Source organism: Pseudorca crassidens, chromosome 10 (assembly GCF_039906515.1).
Source record: "Pseudorca crassidens isolate mPseCra1 chromosome 10, mPseCra1.hap1, whole genome shotgun sequence".
NCBI lineage: Eukaryota > Metazoa > Chordata > Mammalia > Artiodactyla > Delphinidae > Pseudorca > Pseudorca crassidens.
This window is the reverse complement of record NC_090305.1, coordinates 33,624,820-33,645,591: the sequence shown is the minus strand read 5'-3', so window position 1 is coordinate 33,645,591 and position 20,772 is coordinate 33,624,820. Positions and strand designations below refer to the sequence as shown.

The following is a 20,772-nucleotide window of genomic DNA, read 5'->3' as shown; positions in this document are numbered from 1 at the left end:
TTCAAAATAGGTGTAAAACCGAGAGCTCATTTTCCTGGCCACTTCCGGGGCTTACTGAACGCACCGCTCACAGAAGGCCAAGTGAGCGGGGTCACCCAACACACCCTCCCGACCCCGCTGGGCCTAGGAAAGCCCAGAGGGGCGCGTGTCGCCCCGCCCCCTAGCCGCTCCTCCCCGCCCGGTGACTACAAGCCCCATCCTGCCCTGCGCTCATGCCCATTACGCCAGAGCAAGATGGCCGACGCGGCGGCCACTGCTGGGGCTGGCAGCTCCGGAACGGTAAGGGCGGGAGGCGCGAGGCCGAAGCCGAGAGAGTCGGGGCATTCTGTAACTTTCCCCTAGCCTGGGCTACAATCTTACACCCAGAAATCCAGCCCCACCATGAGCTCTGAGTGGAGGAGGGTCTTTCAGGTCGTACGTGACCCCCTTCTCGAGACTCGGCGGTTGCCTCCTGAGTTGGTGGACTTGTATACTGATTGGCCCGTTCTCTGTTGGGGGGTTGGGAGCCCGGAACACCTCCTGATTGGTGCAACGAGGCCGCTTTCGCCTTCTTATTGGCTCGCCAAAGTTGGGAGGGATTCCCGTTTCAAAATACTTCCTACTTGTAGGTCCTCTACTTAGCATCAAGTGTTGTTTGTTGTTTTAATTTTCCTCGTTAGCAAAGTGGTGTGGAGGTGGAAGGAACAAGAGAGAGGTCACTTTTTTTCTGGGAGATGGATATGAGTTCAATCCCATCGTGCGTGTTTCTTCAGCTATATATTCTGATAATCTGCTAAAATAGAAAGTAGAAAACAGCCGTTTTGTTATTGGAATTGTAAGTATTAGGTAGGCAGAAAGGCTGTCTCCGAATTTAGAGCTCCCGGGGTGCTCAGTTATTACTCATTTGGCCAAGAGCTGTAAGTCTAAACATCAGGGACTACCACATCTTATTAAGCACTAATAAATAAGTATTTAGCAAAAGAACCTTTGCTTGCCGTTGGCAGTATGTGAACTCTGTGATTGCATCCTTGTCCTCTGGATGAAAACGTTTTCTCTTTCTGGGCTGCTGATTCACAGAGATCAGGAAGTAAACAGTCCACTAACCCTGCTGATAACTACCATCTGGCCCGAAGGCGAACCCTGCAAGTGGTTGTGAGCTCCCTGCTGACAGAGGCAGGGTTTGAGAGTGCTGAGAAAGCATCTGTGGAAACATTGACAGAGATGCTGCAGAGCTGTAAGTACCAGGAAACAATAGGCCTTCCTCGAGTCAACCAAACATCTGTTCTGTGTCCTGCATTGTGATAGTGTTAGAGAGAATTTAAGAAAAAGAAGAACATTGTTAAGTGACTTACAGGCTTTAGAATCAGATAGACCTGGGTGTAGGTCATCACTCTGCCACCTAATAGCTTGGGTTAACCGCTCAACCTCCTGAACCTCAACTGCCTCCTTTGTGAAAAGGAATAATAATTTGTACCTCCTGGAGTTTTGAGTATAAGTGAGATGTATATGTAAAACAGTCAAAGCTGGGAACGTTGTAAGCTCTCGATGACTTGCAGGTGCTGTTATTATTGCTGTTTGTTCTCTATGCTCAAAGAACTTACAGTTTCATTGGAGAGTCAGGATTAATTCCCGTGAAATAGATGCTGCACATTATATAATCAAATGTTATATTATGTGATACAAAGAGTGAGGGTGAATAAGTTTTAGAAAACGGAAAAAAGAAAAAAACACCCTTTTAAAAGGAAGTATCTTGAGGTTTAGGAGCCTGGAACGGTCTCACATAGGCTTGTGCATGTACACTGTATTTCCCTCTTTGGGCCTTTGGAGGGGAGGGGAGGATGGAATGAGGGTTGTGGGTGTTTAAGGTGTTTGAGGGCGGAATCAACCCTATGAATGGAAGTGAGAGAAAGGTTTAGGCAGAGAGAGAAGTTGAGCTGCAGTACAGGCCAAACAAAGAATTGGCCAACTCAGTGGGGTGCTCTGGAGCAACTATTGCCCATCAGAGTATCTGACATCAGTCCCCCAAAGCCCTGCCTTTGTAGTCTGGTCTTGATCAGTCACTAGATGTGGGCTGCCCCAGGAAGGCTGTGATCTGGGTTGAGGTGACGCTCTGCAGCTGATGTTTGGAACTTCAAGATACCAAATGTTTTCCTAAAGCAGCCATCTCAAACCCCATTAGACTCTTAAATATTGAGGACCCCAAGGAATTTTGTATACATGGGCTCTATATAGAGAGATTTTTGTCACATTAGAAAATAAAACTGAGAACATCTTAAAACATAAGAATGCACAAGCACACATTCCATTATCCAGCAGAGCCATGATGTCATCATAGGTGACATAGCCTCCGGAAAACTGCACGAGAGAACGAGACTAAAAAAGTCAAAGGATGTCTCATTTTATTATGAAAATGGTTTTGACCTGTGGACCCATCCCAGAAAAAGTCTCTTTTGTATGTAAAATTCACAATTTCAGAATTTTCCTGGAGCTGCCCATCCACCTCTGAAACCCACTCATGGAGCCCAGCTTCATGCTTCCCCTTTCCCCTGAAGGAGTTTAGCATGGCTGAAAAGAGGTTCAGCTTCAGGTAGAAGAAACAAAAACTTGACAACCAGATAATAAGACCTTTTTTTTTTTGTGGTGGCACAATGTACATATCATAAAATTACCATTTTAATTATTTTTCAGTGTACAATTCAGTAGTGTTAAATATACTCACAATGTTGTACAACCATCAGCATTATCCATTTCCAGAACTTTTTCATCATTCTAAACAGAAACTGTATCCATAAACAGTAACTCCCCATTCCTCGTTCCTCCCAACTCCTGGTAACTCCTAATCAATTTTTTTGTCTCTATGAATTTTTTTTAAAATAAATTTTATTTATTTACCTGCGTTGGGTCTTTGTTTCTGTGCGAGGGCTTTCTCTAGTTGCAGCAAGCGGGGGCCACTCTTCATCGCGGTGCGCGGGGCTCTCACTGTCGTGGCCTCTCCTGTTGCGGAGCACAGGCTCCAGATGCGCAGGCTCAGTAGTTGTGGCTCACGGGCCCAGTTGCTCCGCGGCATGTGGGATCTTCCCAGACCAGGGCTTGAACCCCTGTCCCCTGCATTGGCAGGCAGATTCTCAACCACTGCACCACCAGGGAAGCCCTGAATTTTTTTTTTCTAGATACCTCATATAAGTGGAATCTTAAAATATTTGTCTGGCTTATTTCATTAGCATGATGTTTTCAATGTTTATTCATGTTGTAGCTTGTATCAGAATGTCATTCCTTTTGAAGGCTGAATAATATTCCATTATATGGATAGACCACATTTTATGTTTCCATTCATCTGTGGATGGACACTGGGTTATTTCTACCTTTTGTCTACTGTGAATAGTGCTGCTATGAACATGGATGCACAAGTAGTGCTGCTATGAACATCATGCACTCTGTTTGAGTCCCTGTTTTCCCTTCACTTGGGTGGATATCTAGGAGTGGAATTGCTGGCTCATATGGCAATTCTGTGTTTAACTGTTTGGGAACTGAGAGTAAGACTTTCTGCCTTTGATCCTTTCCTAGACATTTCAGAAATTGGGAGGAGTGCCAAGTCTTACTGTGAGCACACAGCCAGGACGCAGCCCACACTGTCAGATATTGTGGTCACACTTGTCGAGATGGGTGAGTACACCTCCAGTTTCCATTTCTTCAGTGCAGCTGAGTTGGAGGCATGAGAGAGAGAGGGAGAGGAGTCCCCAGGAGGCAGCCCCCTCTGCTGAGCGTTCTTAAATCCCCTCATGAGTCTCCTGGTTTGCTTTTAGCTTGAGAGAGTTATCAAAAGAGGGTTCCTCTGAACCCCTTTAAGAGGCCTCCTAACTCCCTCTTTGGGGATTCTGCTGGAGCTTCTTTTGAGTGTCAGCAAAGCTCTTCTGTTGGGAATTTAAACTATTTCACCACAGTATTACTTCCCCTTCCATGTTCAGTATCCAGTGGTCTGGGCAGTGATTTTTGTTCTCCTGTTTCTTAGGTTTCAATGTGGACACTCTCCCTGCTTATGCAAAACGGTCTCAGAGGATGGTCATCACTGCCCGTAAGTGACTCTGAACTGAGGTACTCAGGAGTGCTCAGTTAATGCTGGTGGAATGAATTGGTTGACTAGGGCAGGGATTGGTGTGTAGCTACTGCCTCGTTGCAGGCTCCCTTCCATTATTTGGGGCTTACCTACCATGTAATCGTTATTTGGGCTAGTCAGATTAGGATGTGAAGTTCAGTCACCAGAAAGGTAAACCAGCTCGATGCTACTTGAAAAATGTGAGAATGCTTGTTCTTCCTTAGATCCAGGGTCAGTAAACTATGGCCTATAGGCCTAACGTGGTCCACCTCCTGTTTTGTAAATAAACTTTTGTTGGTACACAGCCATGTTTACTTATTATCTATGGTTGTTTTCATGCAATAATGGCAGAGTTAAGTAGTTGTGACAGGCTGCACAGCTTGCAAAACCTAAAATATTTATCTCCTGTCCCTTTATACAAAAAGTCTGATGATCTCTGCCTTAGATGCACTGAGTGCCATAAACTGAGTTGATTGGAGTAACTAGTTTGGGTTTGCAGGACCTCGGGAGAATTCACTAGATTTTTTTTTCCATCACCCCTTTCAGGCTGGCATCTTTTCTTTTTTGGCTGTGTTGGGTCTTTGTTATTGTGCACGGGCTTTCTCTAGTTGCGGCGAGCGGGGGCTACTCTTCGTTGTGTTGCACGGGCTTCTCATTGCGGTGGCTTCTCTTGCTGCGGAGCACGGGTTCTACGCGCGCGCGGGCTTCAATAGTTGCAGCACGACACAGGCTCAGTCGTGGCTCGCGGGCTCTAGAGCGCAGGCTCAGTAGTTGTGGTGCCCAGGCTTAGTTGCTCCGCGGCATGTGGGATCTTCCCGGACCAGGGATAGAACCTGCATCCCCTGCATTGGCAGGTGGATTCTTAACCACTGCACCACCAGGGAAGCCCAGCTGACATCGTTTTAAGATGCTCCTCTCAAAGTGGCAGTGAAAGGTGCCATTTTCAACCCCTCTTGCTCTCGTTGGCCCTCGCTTAACTTACCCTGGCTCCATGTCTGTCTTTGTTACCTGGGTTCTTGAAAGTAGTTAGCAGCCCACCTAACTTCCTTAGGTCCTCAGCCTGCTCTTTATGTAGTTAGCTTGTCTCTGCCCCGCACTCCCCACCCTAAGAGGCATGCAGTCAGGATTGTTGTAGATGGGAATGTCACCCCAGGTCATGCCGTGCCGGGCGTTGTTGGGGGGCGGAGGTACCTTTTCAGGTCCTCAGGCCATTAGAGGCCTTTTATTGGTAGAATTACAAAGTGCCTGTCACATAGAACATTGAGGTCCAGGATTTACTTTGAGAAAAGGAGGGTGTGGGTAGAGACGCGAGGCCTTGGGTGGAAGAGTAACCGCCGGTGACTCTGTTGCAGCTCCAGTGACCAATCAGCCGGTGACCCCCAAGGCCCTCACTGCAGGACAGAACCGGCCCCACCCGCCACACATCCCCAGCCATTTTCCCGAGTTCCCCGACCCCCACACCTACATCAAAACTCCGGTGAGTGACAAGGCCACCCTGGGGGCTGTGACTGACGCAAAAGCAGACTCCATTTTCCTGGCTGTCAGGCTGGAGTCAAGAAGTTTGTTGGTCACAGGGTAGTTCAGAACTCACAATGTCGTTCCTTACTGGAAAACAGTTTGGCAAAGGAGAATTATCTTCTCCAGTTTGCTGGCGAAAATATAGTTAATAAATGAACTGAAAGTGGCACCGTTTCGCCTGTCCCACAGAGGAACCTAGCCACGTAGAGAAGAGACACATTCCACAAAATGCTGGTAGTAATTCATGGTGGGATTATAGGTAACTGTTGTTTTGTGTGTGCTTTTCTGGTTTCCCAAATTTTCCATAATAGCTAAGAGTTATTTTTGAAATCAGGGAAAGAGTTACTTAAAACATACTTGGGGGAATTCCCTGGCAGTCCAGTGGTTAGGACTCCGTGCTTTCACTGCTGAGGGCCTGGGTTCAATCCCTGGTCTGGGAACTAAGATCCCACAAGCTGCATGGTGTGGCCCCCCAAAAAAAAACAAAAAATAAAACTTGTAATATGAAATGGAACTTATCATAACTGTGAGCTCTGGGTCTGTGTGGGACAAGTCTAGTTGTCCTCCTTAGTTCAGATGTCCTCTGAACATGTCCTCCGTGTTCCAATTTGCCTTCTAGCGATTTCACCTTCCTTTGGGAAGGTACAGTGTGCATAGGAGTCCCCAGAGGCTCTTCTACTCGCTTCCTGTGTCCCCGCCTCCACACTGCGTCCCGGTGCAAATATGGCCACGATGCAGGGTTGGGGCAAGTCCTCCAGGAGATTTTTCCACACCTCAGGATACGGGGCAAAGGAGCAGGTGGTCAGCCATCATTGCAGCGCAGCCATGCTCTTGACCAGGATTTCCTGTATTAGTGTCCTAGGGCTGCTGTAAAGTGCCACACACTCGGTGCCTTAGAGCAACAGAAGTGTATTATCTTGTAGTTCCAGAGGCTGGAAGTCCAAAATCAAGGTGTCGGCAGGCTCCCTGTGAAACCTTCGCCCAGCCTCAGGTGGTTTCTAGGCAGTTCGTGGTGCCCCTTGGCCTGTAGATGCGTCACTCCAGTCTTCCTCTTCACACGGCCCTCTCTCTGTATCTCCGTCTTCACGTGGCCATTTCTTATAAGGACACCAGTCATATCGGATTCTTACCACCCTACTCATATGACCTCATGTTAACTGATTACATCTTGCAATGACCCTATTTCCAAATGAGATCATATTCTGGGGTCCTGGGGGTTAGGCCTTCCACACGTCTTTTTTTTAGGGGGCTATAATTCAACCCACAGCAGTCTCTAACTCTTTTGTAGCATATGTCTGTCAGTACAGTATTAAGCACATGCTTCAGTATTTGTTTGCTCATTTACGTGAATGTTATAATGTAACACAGTACTAAAACAATGTACGTTGAAAGATCATCTGACCCTTATTAAAGGTTCAGAAAACTGGTGCTCCTTTTTAGTGGCAGCCACGTTATAGCCTCAGCTTTTGTATTTTTTGAAATCTTGGTTTAATACCTGGTGGAATATGAAGCAGGAGGTCTGGTGCTAAGTTCAGTTTATTTTGATACTTTAACAGTTCTCATAGTTGAAAAAGGTACAGTACAAAGATAGGTGGGATCTTAGGCTGCCCTTAATAAATCATAAAACTAATTTTTTTCATTCTCATCTACCAATTATTTGAAGACTTATGTTAAAATTTCCCTATTAAATTTCCAACTTTTTAAATGTCAAACGGTTATCTTAAAAATAATTGTAAGATCTTGCATTTTAATGTTTTTAACCAGCGTGTTCAGAATCCTGTTAAATTCTTCATCTTGGGAAGACTTTAAACATGTCAGAAAGTTCTGTTGTCATGTTACACTGAGGGCCCCTGGGTGGTCCCCGGCAGGGCTTCCCTGGCAGGGCTTCCCCGGCAGGTGTGTGGGGCTGAGAATTGCCACTCTCCCTTCAGGATGTGTCTCTTATGCCTGAGTCCAGCTGTTGCTGGAGCTAAATGAAGGCCCGGGATCACGTAAATGTAAATGTTTGTATATTTCTTAACTTTTAAGATTCAAAGTAAATCTTTTAAGATTCAAAGTAAATGTTAATCATAGTTATATTGTTTCTTTCTGCCCTTCCTCTGCCCTTGGGGATCTCTGCTCTCAGTGACGGTAGGGGTCATTTAAAGGGTGGGAGGACAGAGCAACAGCAAGGCAGGAACCCGAGGAGGGCAGTGTAGTCATTGGTATTTCTCTAGTGTCTTTGCTGTTCTCCCTTTAGACGTACCGTGAGCCTGTGTCGGACTACCAGGTCCTGCGGGAGAAGGCCGCGTCCCAGAGACGAGACGTGGAGCGGGCACTCACCCGTTTTATGGCCAAGACCGGCGAGACCCAGAGTCTTTTCAAAGATGACGTCAGCACGTTTCCCTGTGAGTGTCTCCACTCTGTGGACCCTGGCTTGTCCTTTGAGATCATCGCCCCATCTTCCCTCTCTCTCAGTGTCATTGGAAAAAACGAATAAGCTTTGTCCTTGTCTTGTGGAACTTGTTCTTCATTTCTGGCTCCTTTTTCTAGGTCTTAAGGGCCTGTCCCTAACTGATGACTCCAAAACAGTAATGGCCTCTGTTGGGATTGGGCACTTGAAGTGCATTGAGTTGAGGTTACCTCGAGGGTGACTGAGCCCCAGGCATCAGAGAGGCTCATTTAGCAGAAGGGGCAGCCCTGGTGGTAGAAGGACCCTGGTGGCAGGGGGCAGGACAGTTAAAGAACCTCTGCCAGACTTTGCCTTCACTACGTCCTCTCACAGGACTCACCATATAATTTCTCATCTCAGCACTATCGTTTCACTGTGTGACCAAGTGTCTTCCTCTCCTCAGGCCTCAGGGGAGTGAGGGAGATTGGTTTAGATGATTCATTCAGTCAGCAAGCTCCTGTTGGATTCTCGCTGTGTGCCTTGGCCCGGAACCACAGCGGCTAAGTTATTAAGTCCAGACACTGTGCTACTCACCTTCCCTACGTTATCTCATGAACTCCTCGAGTGAGCCTCTGAGTTAGGAACTGTTACTTCCAGGAGCCAAGGCTTAGAGAGAAGAGAAATGAAGTAATTTGCCCAAGGTCACACGGAGAGTAGATAGCATTCAAACCTAGCTCTTTCTGTCTGCAGAACTCCACATCTGAGCCATGTTAAAAATAACCTTAGAGTGTCTCCTGATAATGACATTCTACCATGGAAGTATGCACAGAGACTTTCTTTTTATTTATTTATTTACTTACTTATTTACTTATTTATTTATTTACTTGCTTACTTTTATTTATTTATTTATTTAGTGATTTCGCCTACTCAGCCTCTGTGCTTTTTGGAGGAATTGGGTCACTCGTGTACCTGAAGCGCCCGCTAGCTCAGTGGATATACTTCCACGCAGAGAGTTCTCAAGTCCGCTGTCGGGACCTGAGTCCTTCAGGTTGAAGGGATCCACATCCCTGCTCTAATAATGAGGCTGGGGGTTAACTGACCTTGGGTATAAGATCACTAAGCTGATGCTTTGCTAGGATTCAGCCCCAGTTCTCTCTGATTTTAGTGGTACTTGGTAAAAGTAGGCTGTGCAGTCATATTGCCCGAGTTCAAATCCCACTCCACCACTTCCGGTGTGCTTGAGGAGGTCATGTAACCTCTCCGGGCCTCAGGTTCCCCATCTGTAAAATGGGGTTGGTAATTGTACTTACTTAATAGGGTGGAGGCGAGAATTAAAGATAACACGTAAAGCCTGTAGGACACTGCCTGGCCTGTGCTAAGCGCTCGAGCGTGTTAGCCATCACTGTCATTCGCTGCTGCTCGCTGATCTGTCACAAGGCTCTCGGCCTCTCTTCCACCCCCCAGTGATTGCTGCCAGGCCTTTCACCATCCCCTACCTGACCGCTCTTCTTCCGTCTGAGCTGGAGATGCAACAAATGGAGGAGACGGATTCCTCGGAGCAGGACGAGCAGACAGACACAGAGAACCTCCCTCTTCACATCAACACGGTGGGTCCTGCCTTCTGCCCGCTTCAGCACGCCCCCCGCCGTAGCCCGTGCTGCTCTCTGCCTATCACCCTGCAGATTGGACAGGACCTACCTCAGGTCTCTGGCCCCATGTTAGGGACTTGCATGATGGGCCTGTGGTGATCCAATTGCGGCACGATCTCTAGCTCGAGGGATAAGTCTGTGTCCTGGGGATCCATTCATTCATTCAACAAATATTGAATGAGCACCTGCCAGAGTCAGGCAGGTGCCAGGTGCTAGGGAATTAGCAGGAGGCAAGATAGACAAAATGTCCTTCCCTAAAGGAGCTAAGGAAAAGTGAGAAATTAGGAGATGGGAGTAGGTACAGGCCTGGGGGATGTGGTATTAGATTGGGTGACTGAGAAGGTGACAGGTGAGTAAAGACCTGAAGGGAACAAGGCTCGCACGTATCTGGGAGTAGAGCGTTCCCCACAGAGGGAACAGCAGATGCGAAGGCCCTGAGGTGGGTGCTGTTGTGCTGAGGAATGGCAAGACCATCAGGGTGGCCAGTGTGGCATGAGCAGAATGGGGGGAGGAGAGCAGGGGACAAGGTCAGAGAGCTCCTGGGGAAGTCAGGTCTTAACGGTACCTAAGCACTTGGGCTTCCTGTCAGTATGATGGGAGCCCCTGGACATACTGAGCAGAGGAGGGTCTCGGGATCGGTGAGGTTGCTGGGTCGAGGGTGGACTACAGAGGGTGAGGGCAGAAGCAGACCGGTCGGGAGGCTGGTGCAAGAAGCTGAGAGATGGTGGTAGAGGTGAAGACACAGGTAGATTATTTGGTCAGATTCTAGATTATTTTCGGAACAGAAGCGACTGATGGAGTGGATGTGAGAGAAAGAGAGTCAAAGATAAATGCAAGGGTTTTTTCCTGAACAACAGGCAAGATGGAAGTTCCCTCAGCCAAGACAGGCGAGACGGTTGGGTGGAACAGGTGTAGGGGGGAAGCCAGGAGCAGAGGTTTACAAGAGGTAAGATTGAGATGCTTATTAGACATACGGGTGGTGGGGTCAGGTAGGAAGGTGGATAGGCGCATTGGAGTTCAAGGAGGTTTTGGGCTCAGGAGATGCAAACCTGGGAGTCCTTGGCGTGTAGATAGTGTTTAAACCACGAGACCAGGTGAGTGCCTAGGGGGCGAGTGAGGATAAAATAGAGAAGAGGTTCCAGGACTGAGCCCTGGGGCTCTGCGCTGTTCAGAGGGTGAGGAGATGAGGAACCGGCCAAGAAGACGGAGAAGGCACAGCGGGAAAGGTGGTGGAACCGGGGAGGGGGTGTATGTGTGGGGGCTGCAGCGTCCCGGAGGCCAAGGGAAGAAAGTGTTTCAGGGAGAAGAGGGTGATCAGCTGTGTCTGAAGCTGCAGTTAGTTCCAGTCATCTGAGGACTGAGATGTTGCCCATTAGATTTGGCAACGGGCATGCAGTTTGTGACCTTGACAATGGCAATTTCAGGAAGAATGAGAGCAAGTGAATTCAAAGAGAAAGAGAAGAGAGGAACTGGAGTCGGTGAGTGTGGACTTGTGTTGTCCGTTACAGTGGCCAGTAGCCACATGTGGCTATTTAAGTCTAAATTGATGTAAATTAAATAAAACAAAAAAATTCAGTTCCTTGGTCACACCAGCCACATTTCAGTGGCCACCTGTGGCTCGTGGCTACCCACTGGGCAGCACAGATATGAACAGTTAAATCATCACAGAAAGTTCCATTAATGTAGACCATGGTTTCAAGGAATTTTGCTGCGAAGGGAAGGAGAGAAAATGGAGCGGTAACTAAAGGGGAAGAATTAAGGAGGTCAGAGAGGTGTTTTGTTTTTTATCTTTATTTTTAAATTTTATGTATTGATTTTTTTAGCCGCACCTTGCAGCTTGGGGGATCTTAGTTCCCCAACCAGGCATCAAACATGGACCCCCCACGGTGAAAACGTGGAGTCCTCACCACCGGACTGCCAGGGATGTCCCTTATTTGTTTTTTAAAATAAAAGAAATAACAGGATGTTTGTATGCTGATGAAAATGATCTGGTAAAGTTGATGCAGGAGAGAAAGAAACATTTTGGAATGATGATCTTTGGTGAGGGAGAGGGCATGGGATTTAGTGCCCAAAAGGAGGGGTTAGCCTTATTGTGGACATTTCAGAGCCAGGATAGGAGATAAAATGTGTGGGCACAGAGCCAAAGGTCGGCGGGGAGGTGTGCTCGTTGAAACTGGTGGGTGTTCTTTTCTGGTTACGCTGTATTGTACTCGGCAAGTAAGGGGATAAGACCCACTCTTGTTCACGCATCAGGGGAGAAAGTGCCAAGTAGAGTCACAGACCTGCTGAAGCTCTGATGCCTTTAAAGCTTCCAGGACCCTAAGAGTCAGGTTACCACATTCATCCATTCTTTAAGGTTGGCCCTGGCTTTTAAGCAAGGGATGGCTCAGTGATTGTAGCTGGACTGAGGGTTCCTCGTGTTCTCTGAGGTGTGAGGCCCCAGGATGCAGGTGCAGAGTGCCAGTGCTGACTCTAGTATTTGCTGAAGGTCTCCCGTGCCTGAACACACATTTCTTTAATGTTGAATTATTCTTTTCAGAATTAGGGCTGGGAGCCCACGGCTCTACATAGAGCAGAGGAGCTTTGTTATTCTACACTTCTGTTTTGGACTCAGTTAATTTGGTCTGAGATATGGTGATTGTGGCACGGACTAAGATGAGGTTCACCTTATGAGAAGGCGGAGTCTTCTAAACAAACATCACTGTCCCTTTATAAGTACAAAGCAGCTAAAGGGCTTGCAGATGTGTTATCTAAAACTCCGGGTAATGTAATGACATAGGTGAGGTCATGGCGGTGAGTGAACTGAGGCTGAAAGGATGCCAGGAACTGCCTGAGGCCAAGCCAGACAGGAAGAGTAGAAAGATCTGAGCCTCAGAGTCAGACTGGCCTGGCCTCAGATCCAGACCAGGGTACTTTCCAGCTCATGACCCAGCATCTGAGTCTGTTTCCTCACAAATGCAAATAGGAGTAGGAACACCTACCTCAAGGGGAAGTGAGGAGCCTGAGATAAAATGAGCTCATCCGTATCAGGTGCCTGGCACATGGCCGCTCATGGTACCCACTGCCCCCCTCCCCCTGCCCCTGCTGTATGACCACATGCTCTTCTGTACAAAATAAATAAATAAAAAGACTTCAAGAGAAGGATTCCAGCAACAATTTATGACAGTCAGTTGGGCTTGTTATTTCGTTGGACTGGCAAATACAATCATATGTTTAAGACTCAGAATGTACGAAAAGATGTATGGTGACAGTCTTTCACCTGTCCTTGTTCCCTGTCATCCATTTTCCCTCCTACAAAGCAACCAGTGTCACCAGTCTCTTGTGAATCCTTCTAGAGATGTTTTTTAATTGTTATTTTAAGCACAAACAGTTCTTTCCCCTTGCTTGCTTTCTTTGTGGCGCTATCTCGGTGGTCGTTGCATGCTGTATGTGAGGAGCTGCTTCATCCCTCCGCATAGCTTCCTCCTGTTGCATTGTGTGGACTTAGTGAGCCAGTCCCCTGTGGATGTTTACGTTGTTTTCTGTCATTAGCATTTACAGACATTGTTACCGGAAGTTCAATAACTGGTGTTTTAAATTGTTCTTTTATCTATCAAGGTCACAGCTGTCAAGGACTGTTGCTAGGTAGTTACTTTGTTTAACTTGGTTCTGGTTACTCCATCTAGGAACATGAAGGGGCTATTCATTTTGTTTATTTATTTATTTATTTATTGGCCACACTGCGCAGCACGTGGGATCTTAGTTCCCTAACCAAGGATCAAACCTGCGCCCCCAGCAGTGGAAGCGTGGAGTCTTAACCACTGGACCGCCAGGGAAGTCCCAGGGCTATTCATTTTAAATTGGCGTATCAGAGGATTTTTTTCTCATACATTTCAACGAGCTGCCTTCTGCAGGCAATCCCAGTGTCTCAACTTTTACTCTTTTCTGAACAATGTACCATTCATGTCCTCAGCAAGTATTTGTTCAGTACCTGGTAAGTGCCAGATACTGTTCTGAGTGCTTGGGACACATCAGTGACCAGAACAAAGACAACAGCTGCATCTCGGGAGCCCGTGTGCTGGCAGTGGGGGAATGACCATAGACATAATACATAAATGCATCACTATATAGTATGTAAAAGATGAAAGTGCTACGGGGGGAAAACTGAGTAGGGGAGGATCCAGGGTAAAGGGTGGAGGTTTCAGTTTTAAATAGGGTGCTCAGGGTACACATCACAGAGAAGGTGACGTCTGAGCAGAGTCTTGAAGGAGGTGAGGGAGTGAGCCATGTGGATATCTGGGGAAGAGTGCCCTGGAAAGGGAACAGCCAGTGCAAAGGCCCTGGGGAATAGCACAAAGGAGAGTAGAGGTGTGACTGAGGAAGGTGGGGCCGGGGGAGGGGAGGGAGAGGTTAGATCAGGCGAGGCCTTGTGAGCAGTTTTAAGAACTGTCTTTTCATTGGATGAAGTGGGAGTCCTGGGAGGGTGTGGAGCAGAGGAGAGGCAGGTCTGAACTTCTCCAAGGAGCACTGGCTGCGCTGGTGAGAATGGGACAGGCAGAGGAGGGACTGTGGCGGGAAGCCAGTTAGGAGGCTGTTGTCCATCCGGGTAAGAGACACTGGTAGGTACTACCATGGGGGTCGCGGAAGAGATAGTGGAAGTGGTCAGATTCTGCCTGTATTTGGAAGATAAGGCCAAGAAGTTTTCCCAACAGATTGGCTGTGGGATGCCAGAGAAAGAAAGCAAGCAGGAGTGACTGCAGAGTTTTGGGCTTGGACAGCTGGGAGGACAGGACGGGAAGACAGTGGGAGAAGCTGTTTGTGCTCGTGGTTTAGTTTTAGGCACGTTGAATTTGAGATGCCTGCTTGCCCGCCACGTGGAGATGGCGGGTGGTTGAGCGACAGTGGCCGTGCAGGCCTGGAGGTCAAGGGAGATGTGAGGGCTGGGGAGGTTCAAGAGGGGGATGCTGCCGTGGAAGTGGTGGTAGAAGCTGTGAGGCTGGATGCAGTCACCCAGGGCGCATGGGGTGCATGAGGGGCGTGCATGAGGAGCGTGCCCTGAGTCTGGCCTTTGCCGGCCCAGGTCGCTCCCGACAGACCTTTCTACTCCCACCTTTTTTTTACAAATCTCAGTCGTTTTAGTACTTTACTTCTTTTGTCTACTCCTCCTGTCCCTCCCCATCTCAAGGCTCCCTGTCCCCAAAGACAGCAAAGAAAGTGGCATTTCCAGAAGCTCTCCTTGGGCATAGAGAAGCCTGTTGTCCCATGACTCGTGCCCCAAGTCCTGGCCTCATGAGGCATAGCGAGCTGAGTGGGAGGAGCCTCCAGCAGTGATCCCAGGGCACCCCTGACTGGGTCCCCTCCACCCTAATCATCTCAGGAAGCACTTAAGGCACAGTTGAACTTCCAGTAACTTTGAAGGTTGGGCGTTTCCTGTAGAGAGATGAGAGGAGGGAGGTAGGGGTGAGCTACTAAATCGAGCTGTTAAGAACTTCAGAAAGGTCAGAGCCTGGTATCCAAGGCAGGTCTGGGTGTGGTCAGACGTTGTGTCCGGCACCTAGTCTGGCACGAGCCAGCCAGGCTGATCTTGGGGTACTCGCTTTCAAGAGAGCCTCCAGGACGTCCACAGTGACTCTGGTGCCGCCGGACTGGGTGTTGGAGAGGGAAGGCACAGGGGCCCTGGATGAACTGGGTCTCTGGGGAGAACAGGGCTGATGGGCAGTGAGAGGGCACGCAGCCGAACCTCAAAGTCATTGCTTTCTTCAGTCTCGTTGAGCCCAGACTGGCGCCGCCGTCCTAGGCCAGTGGTCCCTATGGGAGAACCTTCCATCTGTCCACTGTCCCGCTGTCTTCTGACAGCATAATCTCCTGGTTGAGGTCAAGTCCTCTTTTGCCTCAAGTTACAGAACGGGAATCCCAGTGACAGAACCACTGGTCTGTCACCAGGGGGCGCAGCCCAACCAGCTGCTTCTGGTCCTTATAGCCCCTTGGGCCTGAGCTGCTTCGTGTGATTTTTATCCCCTTCGCCTGCAGCTTCTGCTCATTTTAAAGAACTTGGGAAATAGAAGAGAGTGTAAAAAAGGAAAGGAGAATCAATCACCCATATTTCCAGAAGCCGTTTGTAAAACTTCAACATATTACGGTTTTCTATGTCTACATCCCATTGTGATTTTTAAAAACTCTTTAACTGAGATCACATTGAATATATTCAAACTTACAAGCTTTTCTCCAAAATCACTTTCCTCAAAAAACGCACAGCAGAAGGCCTGATCCCGGGGCTGCGGGTGGAGATTGGGGATGATGTTCCTGTGTGGGTGCCCGCACGTGCTGCTTTGCCCTCGTGGGAGCTCGCAGGGCTTGAGCAGTTTCTGGCCTCTGCTGGGATATGATCATTTGTACCATGTTGCAAGTACCAGATATTTGAGAATTTGCGGGAAAACCAGTTATGATTCACGTGAGTTTTGGTCCGGGGGTGCCCTGTGCACATGATTTGTTTCAGTCCTGTACCTCTCAGTCCTGCAGGGCATCGGGAGGCACTTCTCTTTTTCTTTGACTCCGCACAGGCTGGGCTTCCTCCCTGAAGCGTCTAAATTGTAGCCCCTGACTCTGCCCCTCCCAGTTCTCTGTTCCTTGTAAGTCCTGTCCCTGCCTCTGAAGAGGTTCAGGGTCTGGTGTTCTGTGCTCCACTGTGTCAAAGCTGGTGCTCTCGCCTTCCTCTGATAGCAGCCGCTGCCTGGCCTCCTTTCGTCTGGGGCAGAGAGAGGCACATTAGCCAAAAGGTGGTGCTTGGGCTTCTAATTTCTCAACGAAAGGGATGCTAACAGTAGTTCTTACCGTGGGCATGATCTCTTTCCTTATGCCATTTGGTATTTTGCTTTATTTCGGCTTTTGCTCAAAGGATGATTCTGGAGCTGAGAAGGAGAACACCTCTGTCCTGCAGCAGAACCCTTCCTTGTCGGGGAGCCGGAACGGGGAGGAGAACATCATCGATAACCCCTATCTGCGGCCTGTGAAGAAACCCAAGATCCGCAGGAAGAAGTGAGTTGGAGGCCAGGGTGCAGAGAGGCCTCCCTGGCCAACCGCGGTGGCCTTCTCTGCTCCTTGGCAGAAAAGAGAGGCTCACCGGTGGTTCTGAACCTTGGGGAGAGCTACTCTGGTGAGAGGGGAATGTTTTCCCCTTTCCTCTCCGTCCTCATCTCCCGCATGTACCTTTTGTTGCATGGAGGTTGAGTATCCTGCAGCCCAGGGACCAACCCTCACAGCCCAGCAGTTGTTCCCCCGCAAGAAGGAGAGCAGCTGGGGCCCCCACCAGGCGGGCTGCATGGATTCCTCTTCTTTCTAGGTCCCTCTCATGAGCTGAGAAGGAAGCCTGCCTTGTAGAGAGACGCGGATGCCACCCTCCTGGGGGAGTTAAAGCCACTTGAGGGAAGAAGAGGGTGGCCGCCTCGGGGACAAGCCGAGGCTCTAGGGTGTGACCGGGCATGATTTTAATAGCAAACTCTCTATTAAGATTACCTGTTTTCACTGGATGTTTGGGTTGACGAAGGTACGATGGTAACAATGAGGCTTTTTAAATCAGCCGGGCCATACCGTGGGGCACAGGAGCAGCCAGTGACTTCGTTTATAGTCATGGAACTTGATTCCTTGAAACCTGGGAGACCAGGGAAGGTGGCAGGAAAGAAAGGTCTCTTTGCCTGCTTTGCTCACTGCCGGAAAGACTTTGCTTAGTTTGTAGTTCAGGATATCTTGACCCCTTTTATTGACTGACAGTTTGTGGCGCCTATTTTATCATCCTAGAACCTCCTTCCTTCTCACCTCACCTGGGCTCCACGTGCCCTGTAGGGCTGATCGAAGGTGACTTTCCCTCCTTTAACATGTTGGAAACAGGAGGCCCACCCGTCGCAGCCTCAGTCTGGGGCCGGCAGGAGTCAGGAGGCATAAGCAGATGCGTGTGGAGTAGAATGAAAGGCAGTACTAACTCTCATCAGCATCTGATGAAAGCTCCCTGAAGCAGGGCAGCACCCTCTCCTGAGGGGTTTATCATTTACTGTCCCTCTGTGGACCACGTGCTTGGGAACAACCAAGTTCTGCCCCATCCTGGGAAAAGAGATTTTCTTTGACAAGAGCCTACATCAGTGGATATATTACGCTGTGATTTGATGGAGGAATCACTGGTTTTATGCAGTAGGAAAAGGATTTGCTGGGGGGTGGGAGGTGGCGGGAATGAGATTTTGAAGGCCGGGCTTAGCCTCATGTTCTGAAAGCTGAGAAACCTGTTCGGTCTGCTGGAAGTTGGCATGGATGGAAGGCCACGTGCCCACCTTATGGCAGAAGTGGGCCAAGAAGAGCCTGCAGGTCTGAATCTGTCCAGCCTCTTTGCCTCTTTATCCTTGATGTGCCCTACAAACCAAAAAAGAAAGATGCTGGGCAAGCTGGTACCTTTTGACTGTTCTCCAAAGGAAGAGGTTTTAAAACCAATTTGGAGGAAGAGAAATGCCAGTGACACCTGGAGGTTAACACAGGGTAAAGGAGGAGAATCCTGGGTTAGTGTCCTAAGGTCCATACTGAGCTCTTCTGATACTCAGCTTCCACAGTCATCTCTTAACCTTCCATCCTCTTGGTGAATTTGAAAACTCGAAAATCCTGGTGACTTGACAGCAGGCTCCATGCTCCTCTGGCCTCACTGTTCTCTCAGCATTTCATCCCACTGGCTGGAAGGAAAGTGCTGCTCGTCAGCACCTGAAGAGAGGATACTGAGTGAGAAAATCGGATTCCCCAGCTCTGCGCCAAATAAGAGTTTTTCCGGTTTGTAGTGACCTGAAACTCCTCCTGTTGAAAGTAGTCAGATCGGGCCTCTTCTGACCCCCTCTGAGCTTGTCAGTTGGCTCTTGGTGATTCTTGGCCTGTTGAGTTTAAATATAGCTCCAGGTTTGAGCCATGGCACGTGCAGGGCTGAAACTTTCCCGGCTTGCTGTTCTCACCCGCTCCCGGGAGCAGTCATCCCAGCAATTCCTCCTGCTACTGTCCCAGACAAGCACCTGTTGAGTGCTGTAACACTAAGGGATGAGGTGGGATTTGGAAAAGAATTTCCCTTTCTGCTGTTGAGATTTCAGAGGCCTTGCTGCTGTAATTCAGTTCTGCGTGAGACACTGGGAGATGGTCGGACAACCTGAAACATTGACCTGACTATCGTGTAAAAACTGTGCATAATCCTCAATGGATATTTATAAGTTTTTATTTTTTATAACTTTGGGGGAATCGTGGAGGGAAAAAGTAGTCAACAGAACCAGATTAAGCATGTGATTTATGAGCTCTTAATGAAAGGTCATAATAAAAACTTTGTAAATGAAACAGAATTATAAGCTTTGAACTTAATTTGTATGCAAATGTTATAGCAGTGAGTAAAGCTGTATACCAATAAGTAAGGCTTAGCCCTTATGTTGGACAGAGTACCCTTTTCAACTGTCTAAAACTTTTATTTGGGAAGTCTGCAAACACAAAACTAGGGAGGAAAGTATATATACTTTCCCTATGTATTCTTCACCCAACTTCAACACCTATCAACATCTTTTCTGTTTCATCTATTTCTTCTACTTTTTTCTTTTATTTTTTATTCCTAGAGTATATTTTAAAACAAATCTAAGAGCTATGTCATGTAATCTGTAAATATGTTGTTATGCATCTGATAGACATTTTAAAGTTTTTTTTGAGGTAATTATAGATTGAGGATGTTGCCCAAAAAAAAAATGTTCAGGAAGGTCCCATGTACCCTTCACCCAGTTCCTTCATTGGTAGCATCTTGAATAACTGTAGTATAATACCAAAGCCAGGAAAACGACATTGGTACAATCCACAGGGCTTATTCAGATTCCACCATTTCGTGTGTGTGTGTGTGTGTGTGTGTAGCTCTATGCAATTTTGTCATGTGTAGATTCACAATCAAGGTATAGAACATTGTGAGGGGGAGGGATAAATTGGGAGATTGAGACATATACACACTATACTATATATAAAATAGGTAACTAATTAAGGCCTACTGTATATAGCATAGGGAAGTCTACTCAATATGCTGTAATGACCTATATGGGAAAAGAATCTTAAAAAGAGTGGATATATTTATATGTATAACTGATTCATTTTACAGCAGAAACTAACACAACATTGTAGGGACTTCCCTGGTGATCCAGTGGTTAAGAATCCGCCTTCCAATGCAGGGGATGCGGGTTTGATCCCTGGTCGGGAAACTAGGATCACACACGCTGCAGGGCAACTAAGCGCGCGTGCCACAACTACTGAGCTCACATGCCTCAACAAGAGAGCCTGCGTGCCGCAAACTACAGAGCCCATGCACCCTGGAGCCTGCACGCCACAACTAGAGAGAAGCCTGCACACCACAATGAAGAGCCCGCACCACAATGAAAGATCCCATGTGCTGCAACTAAGACCCGACGCAGTCAAAAAAATAAAGAAAATAAATATTTTTATAAAAGAACAATGTAGCAGATAAACTTATTTAAAAAAAACTAACAACATTGTAACTATACTCCAATAAAAATTAAAATATATATAGAACATTTCCATAACCACAAGGTTCCTTCATGCTGTCTCCTTATAACCACATCCACCTCTCACCTCTTCCCCATCCCTACCCCCTGGCAGCCACTGCTCTGTTCTCCATCTCTATAATTTTATTTAAAAAATATTATATAAATGGAATCAAAGTTTGTGACCTTTTGAAGTTGGCTTTTTTCACTTAGCGTAAGCGAGTGAGAGCCATCCAGGTGGTTGTGTGTGTCAGTAGTTCCTTTCTTTTTATTGCTGAGTAGTATCCCAAGTATGGATGTACCATGTCTGTTTAACCATTCACACAAGGAGGGACATCTAGGCTGTTTCCAGTTTGGGGCTATTACGAATAAAGCAGCTATAGACATCTGTGTATAGGTTTTTATGTAAACATAAGTTTTCATTTCTCTGGAATAAATGCCCAAGAATGCAACTGCTGGGTCCTGTGGTAACTGTATGTTTCATTTTAAAAACTGAAACTCTTTTCCAGAGTGGCCGTACCAGTTTGCGTTCCTGCTAGCAGTGTACGAGTGAGCCAGTTTCTCCACATCTTCGCCAACATTTAGTGTTACCTTTTTTTTATTTTTTAATTTTAGCCATGCTGATAGGTGTGCGGCAATACT

At 47.6% G+C, this 20,772-nt stretch overlaps 1 protein-coding gene across 3 annotated transcripts; it reads left to right on the top strand.

Moving 5' to 3' along the window:
• Positions 1 to 152: 152 nt before the first annotated feature.
• On the top strand, positions 153 to 18,942 carry TAF8 (TATA-box binding protein associated factor 8). 3 transcript variants are annotated; one of them, XM_067752975.1, is made up of 9 exons: positions 153 to 279; positions 1,057 to 1,213; positions 3,544 to 3,642; positions 3,989 to 4,051; positions 5,425 to 5,549; positions 7,830 to 7,977; positions 9,426 to 9,568; positions 16,485 to 16,624; positions 17,384 to 18,942. In XM_067752975.1, exons 1-9 carry the CDS (start codon positions 235 to 237, stop codon positions 17,442 to 17,444), a joined length of 981 nt encoding a protein of 326 aa, XP_067609076.1. In that variant the 5' UTR covers positions 153 to 234; the 3' UTR covers positions 17,445 to 18,942. The 3 variants fall into 3 exon arrangements, with proteins under 3 accessions (XP_067609076.1, XP_067609077.1, XP_067609075.1); XM_067752976.1 differs by having other exon boundaries at positions 16,929 to 18,942; XM_067752974.1 differs by lacking the exons at positions 16,485 to 16,624; positions 17,384 to 18,942 and adding an exon at positions 11,434 to 15,501.
• The last annotated feature ends 1,830 nt before the right edge of the window (positions 18,943 to 20,772 follow it).

Excerpts from the sequence above, each read along its gene's own strand:
- TAF8 (XM_067752974.1), top strand. The coding sequence starts at position 235 with ATGGCCGACGCGGCGGCCACTGCTGGGGCTGGCAGCTCCGGAACG. Across the intron at positions 280-1,056 it reads GGGCTGGCAGCTCCGGAACG|AGATCAGGAAGTAAACAGTC; the intron begins GTAAGGGCGGGA and ends GCTGATTCACAG. Across the intron at positions 4,052-5,424 it reads GAGGATGGTCATCACTGCCC|CTCCAGTGACCAATCAGCCG; the intron begins GTAAGTGACTCT and ends ACTCTGTTGCAG.